We start from the raw sequence: 24,708 nt of genomic DNA, 5'->3' as shown, positions 1-24,708 counted from the left end.
CTTTAAAATTGTGCAGAAGGTTTTGAATCAAACTACAGTGGTGCCCCGCAAGACAAATGCCTCGCAAGATGGAAAACCTGCTAGATGAAAGGGTTTTCCGTTTTGGAGGTGCTTCGCAGGACGAATTTGCTATGGGCTTGCTTCGCAAGAAGAAAATGTCTTGCGATTCCTGGGGGGGGGGGTTCCGCTCCCCATCCCCTTTTTCTAAGGCACTAAGCTGCTAATAGCCTTTTAGCAGCTAATCCGCTAATGGGCTTGCTTCGCAAGACGAAAAAACCGCTAGACGAAGAGACTCATGGAACGGATTCTTTTCGTCTTGCAAGGCACCACTGTACATGGCAGAACAATAAACACACTAAAGGATTTATTGCCTCCCAATATATTTTAGTAAACTCAGCAGGTGTCAATGTAATCTTTGCTTTAACCCTAGAGAATGTAATTATTGTACTAGAAGTAAAGATGTTAATCCATCCTTTAGAGTGTTCATGGGATAAAACTGGGGTATGTGTACAGACATTACCGCTTCCCCAGGATTATTCTCACCAAGAAAAATCAGGAATGGTCTTTGGGCTAATGGGTGGAAAATAACTAGAGAATGTAGTTTTGCTAGTAGTGAAGAGAGGTTTGGGGTGTATGTGAGACAAAGGTTTTCAACCAGTCTCATCCTGGATGGAAATCCTGCTTGCAAGTAAGTAATGGTATAGAGCCAGTATAGTGCAGTGGTTAGTGTCAATCAAGACAGGGGAGACCTGGATTCAAATCACTTCACTGGATGGCATTGGGATAGCCACACACGCTCAGTCTAACCTACCTTATCGGGTGATTGTGAGGGTTGAATTGGAGAAATGGAGAATGTATGCCTAACCCTTGAACTCCTTAAAGAAAGGTGTAAATGTTCTCTGAAAATAATGTGACTGACTAGAAATAATGTACTCATTCTCTTTTATTTTTAGGCTGTTACAGTGCGGAATTCCATGGCTAAATCGTTGTACAGTGCTCTGTTTGATTGGATAGTTTTTAGAATTAACCATGCACTTTTGAATACCAAGGACTTTGAGGAGAGCACCAAGGTAACACCTCGATTTAAATGTCTGCTTAGATTTTATCCATCCTTCATATTGCAATTCGATAGGTTTTATTTGTGTAGTCATGCTCAGACATTGCATGTAGCCATTTTGGTAGAAGAAGACTGGATTTTAGCAGTAGTTTGAGCTTGAGGACAAATCTTTGGACTTTTGTGACCAAATAGAAGCATTGCCTTAAGACTTGTATACAAAGTGTATTTTTATTTAAGATCTGAACCAATTCCGAAATGATTGCAAGTGCTTTAATATGTGTGTTCTTGTGCAACCTATCAAATTCATGTATTAAGGGTAATATTTATAAAACTTCACTTTATGTTGCAGACTTTGTCCATTGGAGTACTTGATATTTTTGGGTTTGAAGATTATGAAAGTAACAGTTTTGAACAGTTTTGCATTAATTTTGCAAATGAACGTTTACAACACTATTTTAACCAACACATCTTTAAATTGGAGCAAGTAAGTCTTTAAAGCTACATAGTTGCTTTTTTAAAAAACTAATAGCAAAGTTTCATTGATTTTATTAATAGTTTACTAATATTGACTATATTACTTTCACCTGAAAGTAATTTCACTACATTATTTGCATTTGCAGGTGTTAGTTCTAGTGTTACTATTTTTCATAAAACCATCATATTTTTTTTTAAAAAAAGGATTTTGTTGGAAGTTCCTAATCAAACTGCATGCTTGTGTTCTCACCTCTCAATTGATATGAAGATCATAGCAGCCCTCACAGAGCCTTAATTTTTCTCTCTTCAGTAGAATGTTGGCCGGCCATCTCAGCTTAGGCTACATCTTATGCAGTGTCTGGCTAACTGTGCAGGTGAACACAGAACTTGAAATTCTAGTCTGTGGACAGTTGGAAACATTTGCTTTACAAAGGCAAGGCATTCTGCAAACATTCATGGGTACTTTGCTATTGAAATTTTGTACATGTTCAGAGGCCACCTGTCCAAGTTGCTAGAAATTGGGGAGATCTAAGGTGGCAACTCGGAACAGGTCATAAGTGTCCAGGGGTCAGGGCTACTGCAGACTACAGTACAGTGTATTTGATGCTGGAAGGAGTATAATCAGAGATGAAACTCTGAAAAGCTTCTAGAAGAAATCAGACTCTATTGTTCTCTAAAAGACAGGTTCTGTAATTAAATCAATTTCTGTGTTTTCATTTAATTACTAGTTAAAAACAATATTTAGCCACTATTTGCCTGGTCAATAGAGCATTTTTTTGGCCATCAGAACTTAGGCTTTCAGTGTATGAAGATAGGACTCACAAACCATCCCCTCCTTGGGGTACACAATTGTGAGAAGAAAAACCTTCTGATCTTCCTCTAAGGCTCCTTCCTTTCTATATATTTTCCATATAAAACTGGTCCTAAAGGATCTACATTGGCTCCCAGTATGTTTCCAGGCACAATTCAAAGTGTTGGTGTTGACCTTGAAAGCTCTAAAATGCTTTGGTCCTGTATACCTGAAGCACTCAATGCGAGAAGTGAGGGTACAGGGAACCAGGCAGAGAGCCTTTTCGGTACTGATGCCCACCCTGTGGAAAGCCCTTCCAGCAGATGCCAAGGAAAGGCAGCCCTATATTGATGTTTTATTGTGTTTTTAATGTTTTTCTGGGAGCTGCCCAGAGTGGCAGGGGCAACCCAGTTAGATGGGCAGCATGTTGTTGTTGTTGTTGCTGCTGCTGCTCAAACCTTGTAGTTAAGATTTATCTGAGCAACTCAGCCAGGCTCTAGATGTGAAACAAGCTGCAGGGCCTTCTGTTGGCACCAGGAGGGGGGAAAAGAGGAGCTGAAGGCAGTTCTTTTTTCTCAACTTGTTCCTTTAACTGGCCTGAGATGTAAGTCACCTTCTAACCCTTTGTAGGATTGGAAGGAATTGAGGCACCATCCTAACTGTGCTTAAAAAAAAAGTAGGGAGATTTTTCAGTGGAAGAGACCTCCTGCCCTGTTCCCTTATATTCCCTCCCATATCTACACAGGGTGCAGAAATGTGGCAAATCAATATGCTGGTAATCGGCACGTTTGGTAGATGCAGCACAGGATGTTGCTGCAGCTTCATTATAGGCTACCCTACACTTGATGTAGGAAACACTTGTATGCCACGACACATTAAAATTGTCTGTTTACATGGTTGCTGGTATTTGGGGAAAAAACATCAAAGGAGCAGCCCTCATGCACAGGCTTCCTGAGTTTGTTAGCATATGGCTTGGCTTTTCACTGTGTTTAGCAAAGCAGATTGCTTTAAAATACTGCTAAAATATTATGTGGGGTTTTTGCCTTAATGAATGTAACTTGCTCCCATCCCAGGAGGAGTACAGACTGGAAGGCATCAGCTGGCATAACATAGAATACACAGACAATTCCGGCTGCATAAACCTTATCAGTAAAAAGCCAACAGGGTTGCTCCATCTGCTGGACGAGGAAAGCAAGTGAGTATGTTGTTGCCCCACTCTTGTGATTGTCAGGTTTCAGATCACTAAAGTCCTGTGTCGTTGTTGTTGTTTGCAAGTGAGTAGCAGCCTAAAAGTGAAAACCAAAACAAGAAATATCCCTTATGATTATCCATCCATTAATATTTTAAAGCTCTCCTTACCCTTAGGGAGGAGGATACAAATGATCAAGCTGTCCCCAGGACGAGAATGCTCACTCAGGTTAATATGGTCATCTGTATGGGATGTGCTGGATCTGCAACAAAATATTACATTGGGTTGTTGTTCAGGATGCCAACCCATGCCCTTATCCAATGCTTTTTATCTTAAAAAAAAATGTTATGGGTACTCTCGTTTTGACTCAAGAAAATCCCCATTTAATAGTTCAAATCAGGAAAGATAAATACAGTAAATGGAGAAAAGTACAAAGCACCACAAAATGTTTAGGCCTGCACCCACACACCCACCCAGAAAAATAGCACTGCCCTTATTTATTTTGCACACACTATTCAGTGTCATTCCCCATCTGCCCCACTCAGTCAACATTCCATGACCACTGAACATGTTAAGTCCTCTATGAAATGTTTTCAGGGGTTTCTTCAAGCCAGCTGATGGTAAGGGTGGTGTCATTTTGTCTGAGGAAAGATTCCCATTCAGAAAATGAGTTTACAGTTGTTATAAGAAAAATACTGTTCCTTTTCCCTTATGGGGTATCTAAGAGCCCGAAATGTCCTTAAGTTGGTTCTCTATCGTTAGGAGAAAATAACAAAGGCCAATCAGAGAATATTGAGAAGCAAGGCAGCTAGTAAGCCTGATCTTTATTAACTGCTGCAACAGGGTCCTCACAACCAACCGCAGGAGGGAGGAGGGGCCCAGAATAATGGAGTGCAAGCTCTTATATAAACTTTTGAAATTGCCTCCCCTGTAGCTCAAGACCGCCCCGTAAAACATCACACATACATAACTGAAGGGAAGCGGTCTACAGCAGAAAACCTGTCTGCCAGGATACCTCATAATGGTCACTGATTGCTTTTACCTAGGCATCCTGGCCATTCCTTTGTGATGGTAGATACTTTAGTTCCTGAATCTCTTACATATATTGATAGTTTGCTCAGCTTAACAGATACTTGCCAGACTGTATTTGCAAAGGGAGGTGTAAGCCCCTACAGTCCAAAGACAACTGAAAAGCTTTTCCCATTTCCTTCCTCCTTGCAGAGAAATATTTGAGGTCAATTTGGGGCAGTCAAAATGGATTCAGGATTGCTCTCCTGTACAGTTTCAGACACTATACTTATGCATGTGTGTTTGCCTTGTACATTTATGAACACATTATTTATATATATATGACACCTTAGAATTCCTATAACAAGTTGCAATATTTATATATAATCTATTCCATTGTGATAGGATAGCAGGAGAATCAGTCTTGGCAATGTGTTCTGGAGATATGCATTACTCAGCACACACACTCTTTATGTCGTTAGCCTTCCAGTATTTCCCCGATTTCCCATTCCTATCAACTCATACTTGAGTCATCAACTATGGCATACAGTAGTTTCCTTTATTGCATCTAAAAGAGTTCAACTTTTCTTTGAGACTTGATGGACATGAAAATAGCCTTTTCCTTAAAGGGTTTTTGTTTGTTGTTCATTTCACAATTAAAACTTTGTGGTTATCAAAGCAGGATAATACGTCTGTGTTCCACTTGCAGTTTTGCTACAATCATAATAGGGACTAGTCAGCATAGGCAGGGAGGTATACTGAGGACCAGTGTGCACAGACTATGGGGTCCCAAGAGAAAATTCTGTGTTGAAAGTCAATTAAATAAGTTGCAATTGAAAGTGATTATTAGCATAGGAGCCAACTCCTAGGGACCAAGGTCTCTTCATTCCGCCCCTCAATAAAATAGTTGAGGGAGCCAGGCCTCTCCAAAGTTGATGGACATTGCCATTCAAATAGTGTGCATGTGCCACATCCTGTGATCAGTTATGTGGGGCAGGGCTTACCCCCTCCCATGTTTTATTCAAGATGGCACTTGACAGTTTTGGTGCATGAAAGGATTGTTTTCCCCTTGCTGAAGTGATGCTAAAAAACAAAACATAAAATGTTCTTTCTAGGACATGCTGTTCTCACAGGAGAGGCTGGCTAGTCCCAGTCCCAAGTGCAATCCCAAATTGACTGCATGCTCTGCAAGTTCTCAGCTTTGCTAGAAAGTTGGACAGTGACCCAAACACCCACAGAGCTATCACATTGTTTGAGCAGGAGTGTCTACAACAAACAGATCAGAAAATGGGAGATAGCACCAGTGATTTATGATATGCTTCTCAGTGTTCATGATCTCAAGGGAGGGTGGGAGGCTGATCTTGTGATTCAGATCTTAGATTGTGTCTGGAGGAAAGCACCCTTTAGGACAATTGCAGCTTCCATAAGGAAGAACCGGCGTGGTGAGAGAGAGGCCGAAAGGCCCCGCAGGCCAGGAATTTATCCCTGCCCTGGGCGTGGTGCCAAGTGCCACTATTGATCAGTTGGCACTGCGCCCAGGGGAACGCCCTCTGATTCCTGCCACCATTTGCCAATTTGGCAGCAAGGGGACAATCTTGCCTTCAATAGGCTGGTTCACAGAAGATGGTCAGGGCCCGTCCTCAAAGCTGTCTGCCCGAGAAGGAGTGAGCAGACATCTTCATTTTATGCTATTGTCTATGATGCCAAGCCCCCTCTTTCTTTCTGCGTTACCCTTCATTTTTTCTGAATTTTGATATACATACACTGTGCGTGACCAAACATTATGTTGATTGTTCTGTTGTTTGTTTTTTCCTGTTATTGGTCTGTTTGTTTCTTTTTTGCTACTGTATACCATTTACTGAAAGGAGGAGAGAAAAACAATAAACACTTAAGCAATAATGCTCTCTTCACACACTACTCTTTTCCTGCATGAAAACAAAATTTAAAAATCCAATTTGTTTGAAGCGTGATATGAGTGTAGTTTTTGCTGTGATGCAAATATGCTGATCGAGCCGCTACTCTTTTGTCTCCCCACTAAGCAGCCCGTAGATGCTTAGCGCCTGTGTGCTAGAAAAGGAGAGTGAAAAACCAATCAATTTTAGCTCTATAGCCATGTTGCTGTTTTACTAATTATCTAATGATTTGGGAACTGAATATATCTGTATGTCTTATAGGAATACATGTATTAAAATCATCAACTAAAAACATTCTCTTCTCTCCATTCAGTTTCCCACAAGCCACAAATCAAACGCTGCTAGACAAGTTTAAGCGTCAACATGAAGGGAACCTCTACATTGAATTTCCAGCTGTAATGGAACCTGCTTTCATCATAAAACACTATGCTGGAAAAGTTAAATATGGTGTGAAGGTCTGTACATTGTTCACTGCTAACATTTTCTCTAAAAATAGATGCAACTCTTGCTTTTAATATTTGAAAGCCATAATAATGCCTTTGGAGGCTCTTGTTGAATTAAGTGATCCTTATCATAGAACCATAGAATTGTAGAGTTGAAAGGCACCTTGAGGGCCATCTAGTCCAACCCCCTGCAATGCAGGAATCGCAACTAAAACATACATGACAGATGGTTTATCACCTGTAAAATGGGGATTTCGACTTCAGTACTGTAAGTTTTGAATCTGCACTTTTACTTTTTCTCTTCCTGTATTTGTGCCTATATTGGAACTTGGTGGATTGAATCAAGAATATATGCACTTTAACATAATCACCTATTGCCTTTGTTTTTCCTTTTTATCCCAATTGAAGCTGAAGTCTAACCATAGTTACCTGCATATAAGTCCCATTGATTTGAATGGAACTTAATGCACCTGAATGTGAGCAAGTGTATGGCCTAATTTTTAAATGAAAATATCAGTTATTCTAGCACAGCCCACCTGCAGTAGGAAAAGCTTATCATGTTCATGCGCACAAACAGAGCACATGAAGAACATGTGTACATTGTCTTGAGTTTGAGATTATTATACAGTTCTTATAGGGAGGTGTAAGAGCATAAGTGAGATTCCATTGCATTCTTGTCATTCCATGATCCTATTCATATTTCCCAAGTTTGATTGCTTTCTTAGGCAATGTTGGCACTGGTGACAATGCATATTTCATCTAATTTGTAAATGCTTCAAAAAGTGCTAGAGAATAATTCTAAGCTTGAGGAACGTCTTAGAACCTTATTCGGCCAAGCAGCTTTAACACATGCATATAACAGATGTACAGCATACTATTGAGCATATATTATTGCCCGATTGTAGAAATCAAATGTTTTGGGAACATAGGAAGTTGCCTTATACCAAGTCAGGCTTCTAGTTTATCTAGCTCAGTTGTCGTACACTGATAAGCAGTTGCTGTCTCCAGGATTTCATGTAGGAATCTTTCCCAGGCTTACCTGAAGATGTCAGAGATTGAACCCAAAACCTTTTGCCCTGAAAACTTGTACTCTACTACTTCAGGACTTGCTGAACACTGTGTTTCATTTCTTTCCTCTTTAGGATTTCCGGGAGAAAAATACAGATCATATGCGACCAGACATTGTCGCTCTCCTAAGAAGCAGCAAGAGTGCCTTTATTTGTGGAATGATAGGAATTGATCCTGTTGCTGTGTTTCGTTGGGCGGTCCTCAGAGCTTTCTTCAGAGGTGTAGTTGCATTTAGGGAGGCAGGAAGGCGGCACATTGAGAAGAAAACTGGTAGGTGTTGTGTACTGTAACTATCTTCATATAAAATGGGTTCGTCCAGAACCTCTCAAAGGTGTCTGCTGTGTCTTTAAGGGCTAGTCTCCAATTTCAGATCTTACATTATAAGAAATAAAGGTTTTATATGCTTTACATCTGTTATTCCCCCCCTCCCCCAAAGCTTGTGGCACATAAAAGATGAACCTCATGATCCCATGAATACAAAAATAAGATGGATCTTAATAGTTTAGGACAAACTATTGTGTGAGCTTTTGATAGTCTTAAAGCTGATTAAACATGCCTGATAGGAGTGTTGATAGTTTTAACTGAGCCTGTTGTTGTTGTTGTTGTTGTTGGCAAAGTCTGAATGCATAGAACATTTAGAGATGATTTCTAAAGAATAGGTAGATGGATTTTATTTCCAGTCTTAGCACCACAGCACCACAATACTACTCTAGAAAACAAAGACCTCTTCCTGCCCTTTAAGAGTAAAAGACAGCATTTCCCCACCATTCTAGCACTGGTGTGGGAATCACTGTAAATGCTGTCATTTCACTTTGCCCAGAATGATCTGGGCAAAGTAAAATGCAGTTTATTCCAGCCACTACCACTCCAGCACCAGAATGGGGAGGGCTGGAAATGCTGTGTGCAACAGAGGTGCTGTGTGATGGCATGTCTGGTAAGTGCATTTCTGCCCGTGTGTGCATACATTGGCCATGCCCACCACTAGCATGGGACTCTTGGTTTGAAAAAAGTCACCCCTCTATTAACATTTATAAAACAGAGGTCATTTTAAAAGCCCTTTTGCATTTAATCATAACAAAATTAATTTCTCCCAGGCTGTTTGTTTGGGGCCTGCTGGTTACTGTGAACTGGGCTATAGTCATCTTCTTGTCCTGGTTCTCCTTAAAACCTTTTTTTACCTAACCTCAACCCCTTTCCCCCCAAAAAACTACATTCTAATGGACTCTGAATCTGTAGCCTTGTATATTTGAGGATATTTTGCTTAAGGTGCGCACAGTATTTTGTGAGGCTTGTCCTTGTTTCTCTCATGTCTGCGTTTTGGGGGCCTTTTTCTTTTCGAAACTGAAAACAATTAGCTCAAAACAAATGTGTAAAAGATCGTCTTTGGGGAGATTCACATTGAACATACTCAAATGCTGTTACATATTACAATTTGCGTGTAAGCATTTGTACTAAAGAGCATTCAAAAAATATTTGGCACTTAATTGCAAGTTACTCCGGATATTAGTTTTGCAAGTATGCTTACAAATGTTATAGTAAAATCTGGCTGCTGCTAATTTAGAAATAGAATAATGGAATTGTGCCTGATGTTCTAGTCTATTTCACAGTAATTTTCATATGCTCAGCCCTTCCAAGTGTATCATGGCTACCAGTCAGTTTGTTCAAGAAACCAAAATGCAGATTTTGTGGCACAGGTACTAACTTGTCTATCAACTACATAGCTAGAAGAGCAAGAATTTGGGCTATTGCACAAGGTATTGTTTTCATGTAGGATGGTGGATGTTTTCACTACAGATTTATAGGACACAAATGTGTGTTTTGCTGTGAGTGCATATGCTGAGAAGCTATACTGGCAAAAATATACTCATATGTGATGGTATACAGCCTTTCCATGTTTGCTCTTCTTTCATTTTTTGGCAGGGAGGGGGGATGTCATGTGAGAAACAAAACCTAACCTGCTTTCACAAATATCCAGAGTGTTAACTGTGTCAGTCTCTTGCAGCTTTTATTATTTATAAGAATTAAACACACACAATGCAGATTGCTGTGATCTTATTCCTAAAAATGGGAAACTCAAAGGGAGAGGGGAATAAGAGCTTTCCTTTTGGACAAATGTAAATACATTTTTACAGATGCTAAAAGGTTTTCACTCTGGCCAAACTACATGTTACAAATGTATAATGATAGGAGTAGCTGCTGCTTGCATGGGTGGGTGGGAAGGATTATTGGGTCAGAGTAGTCATATTGATTTGTACTGGGGGTGGGGGAGGAATAGCTTCCACTAAGAAAAGCAGCTTTCAGAGGGGGCATTTTTCAGCGAAATAGTGGTGAATTTTCTAGCCAATTCAAATCTAGTTGGAGGCAATGATGGTGTGAAAAATTAAACTTCGGACCCTTGTAGTTTGTCTGTTTTTAATTGTTACAAATGTACCATGGAGAATATCTAAAAGCATTAAGTGGAATAGTCAGGGCTTTTTAGTTTCTTGCAGCTGGTATAGCTTGAACTCCTGATGTGAGCATTCCACATCAACTCTTAGATATACTTCCTTAATCATATACTGCTGTTCTTTACAAGGGTAGCTTTTATCTACAGGTGTGTGGAACATCTCATGGACAGTCAGAAAGCAATAGGAAATATTGTCTGAGAAAGCTTCTACAGTTACATTTATGGTACATATGGAAAGTATCTCATGCCTATGTCTCGTTTGTTTTAAATCACTTTATTTTGTTCTTTCCGTGCCAGTGATGTTGAATATCGGTGCTGCGCATTAACTTGAAGTTAATATTTATTTGCAGTGTTTTCTTCTGTAGCTTTTTGTACTTCTGTTTATGTAGTTTAGCTTTTCAAATACATCTGTTAAGTTTTTAGAGTTGAATGAATGCAAGTGTCTACAGTTTGTGCTTTTCTTCTCCTGACTCAGCAAGTGATACTGTAGCCCTTCTACATTTATAGTAGCAAACTTTCATCCTGATAACTGAAAGTAAAAAACAAACATCACATTTTCAAAGTTCGTATTTCAAATTTTAGTGAAGAAAGATTTGCATTCCACACTAAAAATTGATTAATAGATCTCACATAAAAGTGATCCACATTCAAGTGGGCCTGTGAAATCATTATGAATGCAAACCCTGGCTTTTTAAATTGTAATATTTAGATGATGTAGAAAATTTCAGGCAAAGAATCTATTTCCACCATTGTAATTTCCCTGTAATAGTGGTCCTGTATCATATTTTGCTGTAGTTCTTGGTTCATCCTCTGTCTTAACCATTTGTGTTAGGAATATGCTGCAAGGTTATATGGCCACCCTTCTCTGTTACACGAGACTGTTTTAAGTATCTGGCAACTCTTTCTGTTTTGAGCTATGTTTGTGTTGCATTTAGCTATCCCATGTTACTGTCAGTATAATCCCTATTATGTAACCATTTCTGCTGGCTATTGATGGTGAAACAAGGCTAGTAGTTAAAATGGTATAATGTGAGGTAGACTGCCCAGTCAAGATCATAGAATAAATATGCAGCATCCAGTTTAAAATGAACTTTTTTGTGGTCTGTCCACATCTAGACTGCAGCTGTTCTGAAATTTATTCAGTTTAATCCATTCCTTCGGTCAGTCTTGCATTCCATTTCACCATCAAGGTTGCTTTCAGACAACTTGTTTGTTGAACATTCATCCTGATTTGCTTCTACAAAGTTTGCAGGGAAGTTATATGATGTGGGCTGTTAGTCCTAAGCTTTTTGGTATTGCAACCCACAATTCCAAATTTGCTTGTTAGGATGGTCCATTGATTTGTTGTCACATGAATTTTGGACCTGAGGTCTTCAGCAGCTGTCAATTTCATGTGTTTTAATTGCAGGTTTGCCTATCTAATAACCATTATTTGAGGCATCCAAGCAAAAATTTACTTAATACCCTTCACAGTGTAGAATTTGTTGAAATATTTATAGTACTTGCAGTTATTCACAATTTTTTATTTTTAATGGGAATCACCAGTCAACTGATTGCAGGCTATTAATTCATAAACTATGAAAGTTATTCTAAAAACAGGTGATTAAACAGGCAGTGTCAAATATAATTAATGAAAAAAGTTCATTATGGCAAGCATCATCAGTAGGATGGCTGAGTTTGCATTTTTCCAACAAGTGGGTCAATGCAATGCTTGATAGTTGTCAGACATAGTCTGAGATCAGTATTGATAGATAGCTTGCTACTGTCTTCATAGCTGTCATGGCTGAAAAAACCTGTATTGCAAAGATAAGCACAGAGACTGATTCAACAAGCTCAGGATACTCAGTGGCAACTGAGTAACCAAGCAATTTTGGTAATTTGAAGCCAGATTTTAAATAGGCTCACTTCCAGAAAAATATATTTGATGGTCCAATCACACGATAGTTTCATGAATTGTTCTTTTTGCACAAGTACAACTTTGTGACATCACTCAGATGTCTTTGTTTCTTCAGCGGAAAAGTCTTGGGCAAACTTAAACTATACAAACTTCAAATCTCCCTTGGCTTAACTATGAACATATCTGCTGATGATTCCTCACAAGTTGTTCATACAGAGAATTATTTTGAGTGTCTGTTGTGCCTGCATATGAGAGGTGAACTGTAATAGTCACTCAAAACAACACCCTCAACACGCGCCTTGTGGTGAACCATCTCCAGATCTGCCACTAAAAATCAGTTCCCAAGTGTTACAGTGGAAGACTTGAGCCTTTCTGATGTTTGGTTACAAACATAAGAGGCACTGCCATTTAGTCTTTATCTTCCTGATTATGTTGTAACAACAGTAATATGAATCAAGCCCAACACAAATAATAACTCATGATGCTTGAAAGTAAAAAAACTGTAACAAAGAGAGCATCTAGAATAAATTATGTAGATTAAATAGGCCTGTCCTGCATTATGAGAGTCCACATGTAGAATCTGGCATAGGATTTCTGCAAGACTGGAAGTACAAGATAAGTAATAATTAGAATTATTGGAGACATGGATGATATTTTTCTGTTTTCAAGATTAAAGCCCCAAGAGCCACATAAAAGCAATAATTGTTATGATTTGTTTTGAATTCCACATTTCAGCAGGCTATACCTAATCTGGAAATAATTCACAGCCCACATCAGATACACATATTTATAATAATCAGAACAGCTTTTTTAAAATGATGCATTAGGCAATGCCCTTTGGAAAATGTGATCCTAATTGCTAAAGGGTAAGTGAGCTCATTAATCCCATTAAACATAGAAATGTCATGCTATTTTATGAAAATGCTATGATAAAACTGTTAACACATATCATGGCCATGCATTATAAAATGCAGGGCTGTTTCATTGTTGATTCCAATTTATAATTCATTATTTTGGCTGCAGCTTTATCTTTTCAAAATTCGAAGGGAAGTTGCCCAAAACCCAGCAACTTGCCTTACAACGATCCAGTAAAAGATCAGTTCATCTCTGTCTTGTGCACTCCTCAGAATTGCTAGAAATGGTGATATTACTGTCCGTAGGCAGAAAGCACCCATCCCTTTTGAACTATTCTGTCTCAATAAGGCAGTTGTCCGCACTGTTCTTGACTCTTCGTTGGTTTCTGCTTATGTAATCTTTCTCTTTTCTCCATGTTTTTGTTTTGCTTCCCAAGGGCATGATGATGCGGTTTTGAAAAGTGTGGATAGTTTTAGCTTTCTCCATCACCCAGTTCATCAGAGGAGCTTAGAGATCCTGCAGAGATGCAAGGAGGAGAAGTACAGTAAGGCGCCATATCCCACCATCTCTCTGACATGTCACTCACACACAGCAGGAAATGGAAACCAGGAGCATACTTAGTAGCAAGGGTGGGCAACCATGCTTGGAACCTTGTAATGCAGAACCTGAAGGCATCTTGAATGGCAAGACCTGTTAAAACGTAGGAGGGATCTTAGTGCCCTTTTCTTGGGAATTTATAGGCAGGATGGGCCCTAGAGGTTTGAGTGGCTGCTCTGAATCCTGTTTTTACCTCAGTCATCAAGATTTTTCTGGTATATAAGCCTGATTAAGGCATGGTGCCATTTTACCGAAGGAACTGTTGATTAAATCTCCTAGGTATCCCAAGATTTTAGTTAAAAGCTTTTCATTAGTGACAGCCTTTAGACAGAGGACTAATCTAATCTGTATTTATTCTAGTTAGATATTTTTTTGGCAGGATTCCACCAAATTCTGGTGCCCTCTTTTTTTATATAGTAGTGTCTACATGTGGATATAAATGTATATACATCTTTTTTTAAAAGAAAACCCTCCACTTTTTGAGAATTCTAGTGCAGTGTAGAATAACTGTTCTGCCTTTGGAGGATTTCCTTCATAGAAGAGAATAGATATGCACTTGGTCTCCATTTCCTTCTCCTCACTTCCGTTTGTTACATAATGAACTAGTCCTGCATGAAAACCAGGCCCGTTTGCCTTTGATACTAATGATGGCTGGATTTCTGTTGTGGGAGGAGCAGGGGTCTAGCAGCATGAAACATAACACCCTCTGCCATAAAGAGTAGCGCATGGTGTTTCAGTGTTACAATTACATTGGGAGCCTACTGAAGGGTACCTTGATGCTAACTTGCTCATTAAACAGCTTTGCATATGCAGTAACCATTCCACCTTAATGATCAGGCGCATCACCATTTCAGACTCTTGAAACAGGAGATACTATTTTTTAAAAAATTCTTTTCAATGTTTGCCTGACTACTTGGACAGAATTGATTCAGCTTTTCAGTGTGTTGGTTTCCAAGGAAGACTGAAACCTTGTGCCTTCACAGACCTCCATTTTTGCATTTGTGCTGTAATGGCTTATAGAGACGCCACATCGCTTCTAATCTTAATAAAGGAAATGCCTTTGCCTCATGTATATGTTGCGTATCTTTTGGAGTACCACCTCCCACAAAGGTTGGTGTTCCCTCTGCAAGGGGTGTGGATGGTGTTAACCTATAAGAAGAGCTGAACGGATGGTGTGATATGAACTGAGTTGAAGAAGTTGCATGAGTCTTGCATTACATGGATTTTCCCCATTGTGTTTGAATATAATAATATATAATTAACAAGAAAAAATTGTAAAAGCGTGCTCTGAAATCAGTTTTGGATGGAACAGATTAGGAACTGCTCTGCTGGACAAAAGGTCTGTCCAGGCTAGCATTCTGTTTTCCAGCAGCATCAAACCAAATGCCTGTGGGAAGCCTGAAGTCAACCGCCTTCTCCTGTTTGTCCTCAGCACCTGGTATTCATCCCTTTGTCCTCCGCATCTAGCTCCATCTAGTCAAGGGCAATAGTTGTTGATTAGGCCCAATGAATTTTCCCCATCTTTTTTATTTTTAAAAAAGTATCAGCTAGTACTCTTCGCTGTTGCTAACAAAATCCATAAAGTGCTTTACGTTTTGTGTGAAACTGTGTTTGTCCTGAGTCTTGTGCTAATCCAGTTCATTGGGTTAGCTCGAGTTCCAGCATAGAGAGAGGAAGAAAAAATGCCTCCCTATTTTCAACATCATTCATAATTTTAAGTCTTTGCTGTGTCCTTCCCTGATCTTGCTTCTAATTCAAAAAGTATCGAATACTTCCGCCTTTTCCCATTAGGGAAAAAGTGCTTCAACCCCACAGTTAGTTTAGTCGCCCTTTGCTTTTTCAAGCTCTACATTATCCTTTCTTAAGGTGACCAGAACTACACATAAGTGTTTCAAATGAAGTTGCACAATAGATTTTATATAAATATATTAAGATACTGGCTGTCTTTATCAGTTTGCTCTTACACTGCATCTCAATAGCCATTTTGTTGCCCATTCGTCCTATTTGGAGCTTTCCATGGGGAGAATGCAGATTTACCAAGCTGTAGCTTTGCCACAGTGTGTGTGTAACCACTTGTTAGGCCAGCCATCTGTGTGCTGGGTCACACAGTGAGGAGAAACTTCCGACTCTTGCTTCTGTGAATTTCTAATCAGGTTTGGAAGGCATGGTATGATTTTACAGACACCTGGTCACCAAGTATTATTGATTGATTGATTGATTGATTGATTGATTGATTTATATACCACCCTTCATCCAAGCATCACGGGTCAGTTTACAATATAAAAACACAAAAGTAGTAGTTAGGTGCACACTGCTATAACTTTTACTTTGCAAATTATTTTTGGTATACATCCGTGGTCTGCTTGGGATTCTTCTGTCCTGAACAATTTGCAAACTTCTGCAGACCTGACTCCTTATTCCATGACTTTAGGTCCTTATGAATCAGTTACGTAGCAGTGGGTGTGATACAAATCCTTAGGGGATGGCATTTATTGCTTTCTGTTAATAGAGTTGAATGCTTCTCTTCCCCCACAGGGGACTACTTATTTTCAGAACATTACAGTAGCATATTATGAAGCAGTCTGCACATACGAGACTGGTTCTGGCACATATGCTTGTGTTTCTGGGTCTGGCTCAAAAGTGCTGGTTTTAACATAAAAGGGCCTATACAGCTCAGGACCCTGATACCAAATGGAATACCTCCCTTCCCTTGAAGATCATGTGAGAGAGGATCAGAGGGTGGCAGCAAGGGAGAGGGGATATTTAGTTGTGGCCTCTAATTTATGGGATGCTATTCCCAGGGATGTCTGCTTGCTCAGCACTAACCACCTCCCAGGCTTTTGAGAGAGTAATAATCACGCTTACTGCTTTTTTGAGGGGATGGAACAATATTTTATGGTTAAAACCTAATGGTTATTTTAATTTGTATATGTAAGTGACCTAGAGACGCTTTGTATAATGTGGCTAATAAATTGAATAAATATTATCCCTCGTTGCTCTTAAATCATGAATGATGCAATTCATGCATAGTTGTTGACAAAAGGGCCTCACTAGCAGCTCTTAAGAAAATTCAGTGGTCATGGAAGAAATAATAAAGTTTACAAATGCTAATATAATGTTTTGAAAATGACTAGGCCCAGAGAAGATTACATTGCATGAGTGATTCTTGCCAAACACAGTAAGACTGCTCACTTTCAAATCTCGTCATCAAGATAGAGCTTTAGCGTATTGAATCACCTTAATTTATTAATATTTATTTATCTCTTCAGTAATCTTTTCATGTCCTATGGGTATACTATGACTGAAAGATTTATTATTATTTGCTCAGTTTTTTTGTGTGTGTTTTTGCTAATTAGGATATTTGTGTCCTTATTAAAAGCAATAAGTCTTGGCTTGACTTCTAGCCAAGTGTGTGGGGGGTGTATAATATCTTATTTTTTTGTACTTCCCTTACACAAGGATATATCAAAGGGGAACAAACCAGTAAATTTATTTTGCAAATCTAGGTACCTAAAATTTGGGGTCATTCCATACCAGATGATTGGGTTCAAAGGTTCCAAAATTGTTAAACCAATCTCATCTGCCAGTTGACTCCCTTTATAAATCCAGTTTGAGGATACTGAGTGTTCTAAATGCTGAATATACATTATCAGCTAATCCTTAGAAAACCTTGTAGATTAGGTCAGTTCTGTATCTGATTTGTTATGACATGGTGGAGGAGGGAAATTGGAACCAAGAATTTCCTGATTCATTTCTTGTCCACTGTGTTACACCATCTCTGAATACCTATGTTAGGGTTAGTAATGCGGGTTAGAGCCCCCATAGTTTTGCATTTCAGATGAGACTTTCAGACCCACTTAAGGCAAGCCATGTTTGTGTTAAATTCTGCATAGTATGTTTTGCAATAGAGGCTGTAGCTTTTAAGATGGAACAGCTAAGAAGTGTATCTTGTATTCAGTAAAATGTATTGAACCATGCTGGGCTTTTAAAAAGAAAATGCCCAGACCAAAATAGTGAACTTTGTTCCTGGTAGCTCTGCTACCAGGTTGGAGGTTGTCCAAGCACAGTATATAAGAAAGATTTCCAGTTAAGCTATTAATAGAATCCAGAGGCTTACCTCTGCACAAATTTGTGGTGTTCATATGGTCTGCATTGTTCTACTTTTATAAGAAGGAGAAAGCAGCTGACCAGAAAAGAACTTTTACAGATAATAATCTTATTGGAGGTGTGGCTCTTAGTTGCAATATTTTCCTCCTATAAAAGCTTTCCCCTTTGTGTTGTTTCTTGGATATAGAGATGTGCATCTTTTAAAAAATATATTTAAAATATGGCTTTATATGTAGGATTACAAGTAAATTTTGTGGCAAACGAGTTTAGAACATCTTTTCTTTCTTTTAAGAGCTTAAGTCAAATATATCATTATTACCAGCCATGGCTCCTCGTTTATGGTTCTTCTCTCCCTCCCCCAGTTCCCAGCATGTACCATTTTCAGCACATGTTGCAGTCTGATTTTTCCCCCTCCCAAGCTGGTGCAGAGAATTTATCTAATGCTAAATAGAATGTTAATTTTTTTGTTGATATGCTGCCACAGGTATTGCCCGCAAACGTCCCAGAACACCACTTTCAGATCTGCAGGGAGTTAACACTATCAATGAGAAAAGTCAGCGGTAAGTCAGATTGTGTGATAAGTGTGACTGCTAGAGCAAGAGCTTTACATATGAAATTGTGACTTTGGAAAAGTTACCTTTTTACAAAAAAAACCCTGGTACAGTGGTGCCTCGCAAGACGAAAAGAATCCGTTCCGTGAGTCTCTTCGTCTAGCGGTTTTTTCGTCTTGTGAAGCAAGCCCATTAGCGGATTAGCGCTATTAGCGGTTTAGCGGCTATTAGCGGCTATTAAAGGCTTAAGGGATTAGCGGATTAGCTGCTAAAAGGCTATTAGCAGCTTAATGCCTTAGAAAAAGGGGGTAGGGAGCGAAAAAAAACCCCCAGGAATCGCAAGACATTTTCGTCTTGCGAAGCAAGCCCATAGCAAATTCGTCCTGCGAAGCACCTCCAAAACGGAAACCCTTTCGTTTTGCGGGTTTTCCATCTTGCGAGGCATTCGTCTTGCGGGGCACCACTGTATATTCTTTGTGAAATCTAAGCAATAAAGTGTATTTGTTTCCCACATTGCAGTGATATGTATGGAGTTGGTTGGAACAGCAAGATGGGCGTGCGACAGAGTAGACTCTCCAGCCAAAGCAGTTTCCTCGACAAAGATGGGATATTTGTGAATTCAACTAACAGCAAACTCTTGGAGAGAGCCCATGGCATCCTCATGTTAGTTCATATTTGTTCTTTGTTACAAAGATAAAATGATCTCTAGGGATAGCAACAAACATGGGACGAGTTGGGGTAAGAGAGGTCTCTATTACCCATCAGCATTCATCACCCAAGGCACACAGATTTACAATTCAGAAATCCTCATAAGTGTATCTTAAATCTGGATGATGAGGTAGACTGCAGAACTGGGACACTATAAAATACATGGAAGCAACCTTTGAACTGTTCTAGGCCCCCATTACTCTCTTCTGGTCTTGGGAGCTGACCAGAGACTCTGATCAGTAGAGCCAGAGTTTTTATTATGAACATTTATTAAATTAAAAGGGGTTCCTGTGTTACACAAATCTCCTTTTAGGTATTTGTGAAAGTATTGTAATCACATCAATTATATTCTCTTTTATAATTTCCAAATACCCCTTCAAAGATGCAGCTGGAAGAATAAAGTATCTGAATTAATTGTCAAAGAATGTCTGCAGTTCTAAAGAAGCTTGTGACTAGGAGTTGAGTGGGTTTGAAAAAAGATGTGTGAAACTTGTATTTTCAGTTCAGTATCTCTTCAAATGGATCAGGCATAGGCAAACTCCGGCCCTCCAGATGTTTGGGACTACAATTCCCATCCTTAGCTAACAGGACTAGTGGTCAGGGATGATGGGAATTGTAATCCCAAACATCTGGAGGGCCGGAGTTTGCTATTCCTGAAACAGATGCACACACTTCCACAAGCAAGAGTGCAAGTGACCACATGAAACCAACACTCATGATAGATTTGTTGACACTGCACTAGTACATGCTTTGCCATTACACCAGAAGCAAATGTTTTTCTCATGAAAGTTTACAAATTAGCATTAACATGTCCCTGCTGCTTTAATATGGATCTTTGTTGCTTCTTCCTAGGCGAAACAAGAACTTCAAAGCGAAGCCTAACCTTCCAAAGGTGAGAGTACTAGAGCTAAAGAACCTGAGCTAACATATTTAAACTAGATTAATTTCACAAATGATGCTGTTTTTTACAAGGCTATTCCTTTTTCATAAGAAAGCATACAGAAAGTGTACACTGTCCACGAACTCACAGTGTGGTGTAATGGTTCTAGGGGTTGCTCGTGCGTAAGCCGGTGCAAACACCTGGCTGGATTGCCTGAGTGAACCTTTTCTGTCCGGACAGCCACTCACCCGTGGCTGTCTCAGTCGCTGGCAGAATCCGTCAGCGGGCGTTTCTTAAACTTCTTCCAGCAAAGAAGCTCTTTGACGCCTAGTCTTCTCCTACTCTCTCTGGGTGAAAGCCTTCTGCGCAAATTGGGCGTAGGCAGCGGAGGACCCCTACTCTCCCTGCTGGTCCCTGGCAAGGAGTCATGGGGTCGCCTCGCCGATTCCCCCATCTGCCCCCCTTCTCCACTGGTGCTACGCTGATTCTCTTCCCCAGAAGATGGGCTGCCTCTCCCAATCCCAGGACGCTCTCCGGAATCCCTTTGGATTTTGCTCTCTCCCTCCGGCACTGATGGCAGTTCCCTGACATGTGGTTTTCACCATGTGTACAATTGATGTACAATTTAATTCGTTCCGGAGGTCCATTCTTAACCTGAAATTGTTCTTAACTAGAGGCGTGCTTTTGCTAATGGGGCCTCTTGCTGCCGCTGTGCTGCCGGCACACGATTTCCGTTCTCATCCTGGGGCAAAGTTCTCAACTCGAGGTAACTCTTCCAGGTTAGTGGAGTTTGTAACCTGAGGCGTTTGTAACTCGAGGTACCACTGTATTAATGTGATGTGCACGTTTGCAAACCATATACAGTGGTACCTCGGGTTACATACGCTTCAGGTTACAGACTCCGCTAACCCAGAAATAGTACCTTTGGTTAAGAACTTTGCTTCAGGATGAGAACAGAAATTGTGCTCTAGTGGTGCGGTGGCAGCAGAAGGCCCCATTAGCTAAAGTGGTGCTTCAGGTTAAGAACAGTTTCAGGTTAAGAACAGACCTCCGGAACGAATTAAGTACTTAACCCGAGGTACCACTGTAAACTGCTGGGAGCACCACAACCACAGAGATTGTGATGGCACGCCCACTCAATCCATATCAACTGTTAGGTTTTGAAAAAGGGGTTTTACTTTTTTCAAGTGGAGTGGGAGGTTGGAGGCAGTGGATTATTTTCCTGGTGAATGCAACTGGGAATTCATGGGCCCTTCTCCAGCTATAACCCCCAGGAAGATCACTGCTCCCCCCCCCCTCGCATCCCTGTGTTGTCTAAGCACCTGCTTACAGCTGGAGGGTAGAGATTTATTCTTTCCTCAATAGTTGAGACTCCCAAAAGCAAACTTTGTGCTTCCAAACTGCAATTGGGCTTGAAAAAAGCCTTCTATTGGCTACAGTGGAAGCCTAATTTCAGCAGGGGGAGGGTGGGGCAGAGACCTGTGGGTACCATGCTCCACTGTTGGTTTCTTGCAAAGATTTGTGCTTATGTTGGTTCAAATTTCTCATAACCAAAGTTATAATCTTTGTGTTTCTTAGCACTTGCTTGAAGTGAAATCGCTCAAGCACTTGACGAACCTAACTCTCCATGACCGTATCACAAAGTCTCTTCTCCACCTTCACAAGAAGAAGAAGCCTCCAAGCATCAGTGCCCAGTTCCAGGTAACTTACCATTGTTAATTTCATGAAGTTTAACGTAAGGAAAACCATGTGGAATATCTATTTCCAATGGAAATAAAATAGGGATACTAGATGGACTGGAATGCAGCCTACTCTTCATTTTAGGAAAAAACAACAAGAGCAACAATTGGTTGCAGTTCCCGTTTTCTTTATTATCCCTGGTTGTCCCATTCATTTTTACATCACAGGTTTTTTTTTCTTTCTTTTGGCCAACTAGTAAATTCTCTAGTTCCCTCTGGGCATTTCCAGCCTTATGTAAGTCAACTCAGTAACTGACTCGCATTAAAGAAAAGATTGTTGCAAGCAAAGCCATTTATGTATGGCTTAGATCTTCTTTAAAATCCCTTAGACATCAATCAGCCCTTTGGGGTCATAGCTACCATAACACAGTAGTAGAATATATGTGTTGTGTGCATCATGTATCGGATTCACTCCTATTACCTCCATTTTTTTTTTTTTTTAAAGTCAGAGGTAGCTCAACTGGGAAATAGAACTCTGATTCAGATCCTGAAAAGTTTCTGCCAGTCAGTGTAGACAATACCAGGCTAGACTGATTAATTGTCAGATGTGATATACAGTAAATCAAACTGATATGATTATATGACTTTATACTTTGCATAGGCTGTGACTGCTAACTCCACAGATGCCCATATGAGTCCTTAATAAAGTTCAGGACATAAATTGTATGTCAGTTTGAAATTTTTGAACAGTATAGTAATTACCCATATACTTTCTGCCAAAGCTGTTTTAATTTCAGCAGTACTTTGCTCTCTAAATAGCTTTAAGTCGTTTTCTAACCTTCTTTAATTAAAAGTCTTTATTATTTATTTATTTATTTATTTATTTATTTATTTCAGTGCTTAATCACAATAGTCTATAAGCAGTGTACACTAGATACAATACGATAAGTCCAAAAATTATCTAACTGACACTAGTCCAGGGCCTTCTCAGCATTTCCAAGTCAGACATTACAGAAAAATAGAGTTGGCTATCATCAGCATACCAATGACACTTTGCTCCCAAATGGCTTCATGTAGATGTTAAATAGCATTGGAGACATTATAGTGCCCTTTGGCACCCTTTAATTCAAAAGCCAAGTGGTTCAGGTATGCTCATCCAGAGCTGTCTTCTGACACTGTCCCTGGTGATAGTCTGTCCCCATCAACAGTCTAACCGCAGAATTTCCACAAGCTGGAGCCTCCGGTCCAGGCCTATAGGTAAGCTGAACACCTTGTCTCTTAAGTAGATAAATGAAGCTGAATTTTGAATAAAATATGCAGCATTCCAGAAGGAGAACTGCTGAGGGACATGTATGCTATTGTTCTGACCAGTAACATGCTTTTGAAGATTTACATATATGTACTTAATGCCATTATTATGCATTGTATAGCAAAGCCATTTTCATGTCTTTGAATGTCTACAATAAGAAGCAATATTATCACAATTTCTATTTCATATGTGCGTTAAATTACAGTTTAAAAATAGCATAAGGAGAGGTTTGGCAACATGTTATTTTCTTACCAAAATAATTGTTGCAGAACCCAACTCCATAATTTTATTTTCCACTTTAGGCATCGCTTACCAAATTGATGGAGACCCTTGGCCAAGCAGAACCCTATTTTGTCAAGTGCATTCGCTCCAATGCTGACAAGGTAAATGCCTCTCCAATCCCAAGTAATCCACAATGAAAATCAGTTTTGCTGGACTGTTACAGCCAATCCAAATAACTTGATTATACTAGCCATTGGCCATGACAGATCTGAATAAAAAAATAAATAAATGTAAAGGGGTGCCGTGCCCTTTTGATCTTTCAGATCAACATAGCAATAATCCTCAGTACCATCCTGCTATACATCAGGAGCAAGGATTCAGCTAGCAGTGGGGTAGGTGAGCTGTGCCCATATAGTTTCAAATAGTACCTGTGTAGACCAGTCTGAAAACTCAGGACACAGATTTTCACAGCCTTCTAGTGGCTATGGTGACTCATTTTCCAGAAGTAATGTATTTAGTGTTGACTCTGGAAGTGTATACTCAATTCTGACCAAACCAAGCCTTGCAAAGTCCATACACTAAATATATTACTTCTGGTAAATGAGCTACCATAGCAGCTAGAGGGCTGTGAAAAATTTTCATCTCGGGGTCTCATGCCAAAGAGGACAGTGCTTTTTTTCTAGAGAAATAGGTGTCGGTACTCGCCATGAAGTTGTTAGAGTAAGTGCCACACTTTTTAACAACAAAATAGGTGCCGGTACTGCATACCATTGAGTACCCCCTTTTAAAAAATAAGCACTGAATATACCACTTCATACCGTTAGCCTTGGCAGGCTGAAATCTAGGATTCCTATGCCTCCCCAGGGATCGGGGACTAGATAACCAGACGTCTGGTATTTCCTATCTAACTGCATTCTCTGGGGCTTGGAGGATACCCTGAAGAAGGCCTTTGACCAAGGACCAAGTTGCCCCAGTATCTGTGGAAGAGCCTTATTTAGGTGCCCAGACTGTTCTCTGTCTCCACTGGGCTTCTCCCCTTTTTCCTACTCTCTTAGGCTTTTTATATCCTCCCTGTCCCCATACCCTTTGCTCTGCCTGAGGTACGGCAGCTGGGCTCCTTCCCTTCCATCAGGAGCATGACTGAGAGTGTGCCACCCTTCCTTTTCCCAAGTGAAGCCTCCTTAGAGGCCATTGCCTGGTTGATGCTGGTGGTGTAGACTGGGATCTATTTAAAGGGCAGCCGTCAGCAAAGGACCGGTGAGCCCTGGTAGCCAACAAAGTCATCCATGGAAACTTGCTTACCTGGATGAACTTGCAGTCAATGTGTAACTGTTTGGCCCTCGTATGTTTTGTTTTTTCAGCTTCCCCTGAGGTTCAGCGACAACCAGGTGCTTAGACAACTGCGGTACACAGGGATGCGAGAGACAGTGCGCATACGACAGTCAGGATATAGTTCCAAATACACCTTCAAGGTTAGTTTATTTGAATCTCCTAAAAAAGTATTGGTGAAGTGGG

At 40.0% G+C, this 24,708-nt stretch overlaps 1 protein-coding gene across 17 annotated transcripts in view; it reads left to right on the top strand.

The window, feature by feature from the left end:
• Positions 1–24,708, top strand: part of MYO9A (myosin IXA) — a 140,834-nt gene that overhangs the window by 68,676 nt on the left and 47,450 nt on the right. For 11 of the 17 annotated variants that reach the window (XM_083411739.1, XM_083411738.1, XM_083411747.1 and 8 more), the window contains 12 exons: positions 954–1,070; positions 1,407–1,541; positions 3,395–3,516; positions 6,745–6,886; positions 8,017–8,212; positions 13,577–13,684; positions 18,329–18,404; positions 18,915–19,058; positions 19,956–19,995; positions 21,562–21,684; positions 23,274–23,354; positions 24,555–24,665. In XM_083411739.1, coding sequence (XP_083267865.1) covers positions 954–1,070; positions 1,407–1,541; positions 3,395–3,516; positions 6,745–6,886; positions 8,017–8,212; positions 13,577–13,684; positions 18,329–18,404; positions 18,915–19,058; positions 19,956–19,995; positions 21,562–21,684; positions 23,274–23,354; positions 24,555–24,665 — 1,395 coding nt within the window. The remainder of the gene's footprint in view (positions 1–953; positions 1,071–1,406; positions 1,542–3,394; positions 3,517–6,744; positions 6,887–8,016; positions 8,213–13,576; positions 13,685–18,328; positions 18,405–18,914; positions 19,059–19,955; positions 19,996–21,561; positions 21,685–23,273; positions 23,355–24,554; positions 24,666–24,708) is intronic. The other 6 variants (XM_083411741.1, XM_083411740.1, XM_083411751.1 and 3 more) reach the window with 1 other exon arrangement.

Source organism: Podarcis tiliguerta (genome assembly GCF_965153285.1).
Source record: "Podarcis tiliguerta genome assembly, chromosome: 14".
NCBI lineage: Eukaryota > Metazoa > Chordata > Lepidosauria > Squamata > Lacertidae > Podarcis > Podarcis tiliguerta.
This window is presented reverse-complemented; position numbering and strand designations above follow the sequence as displayed.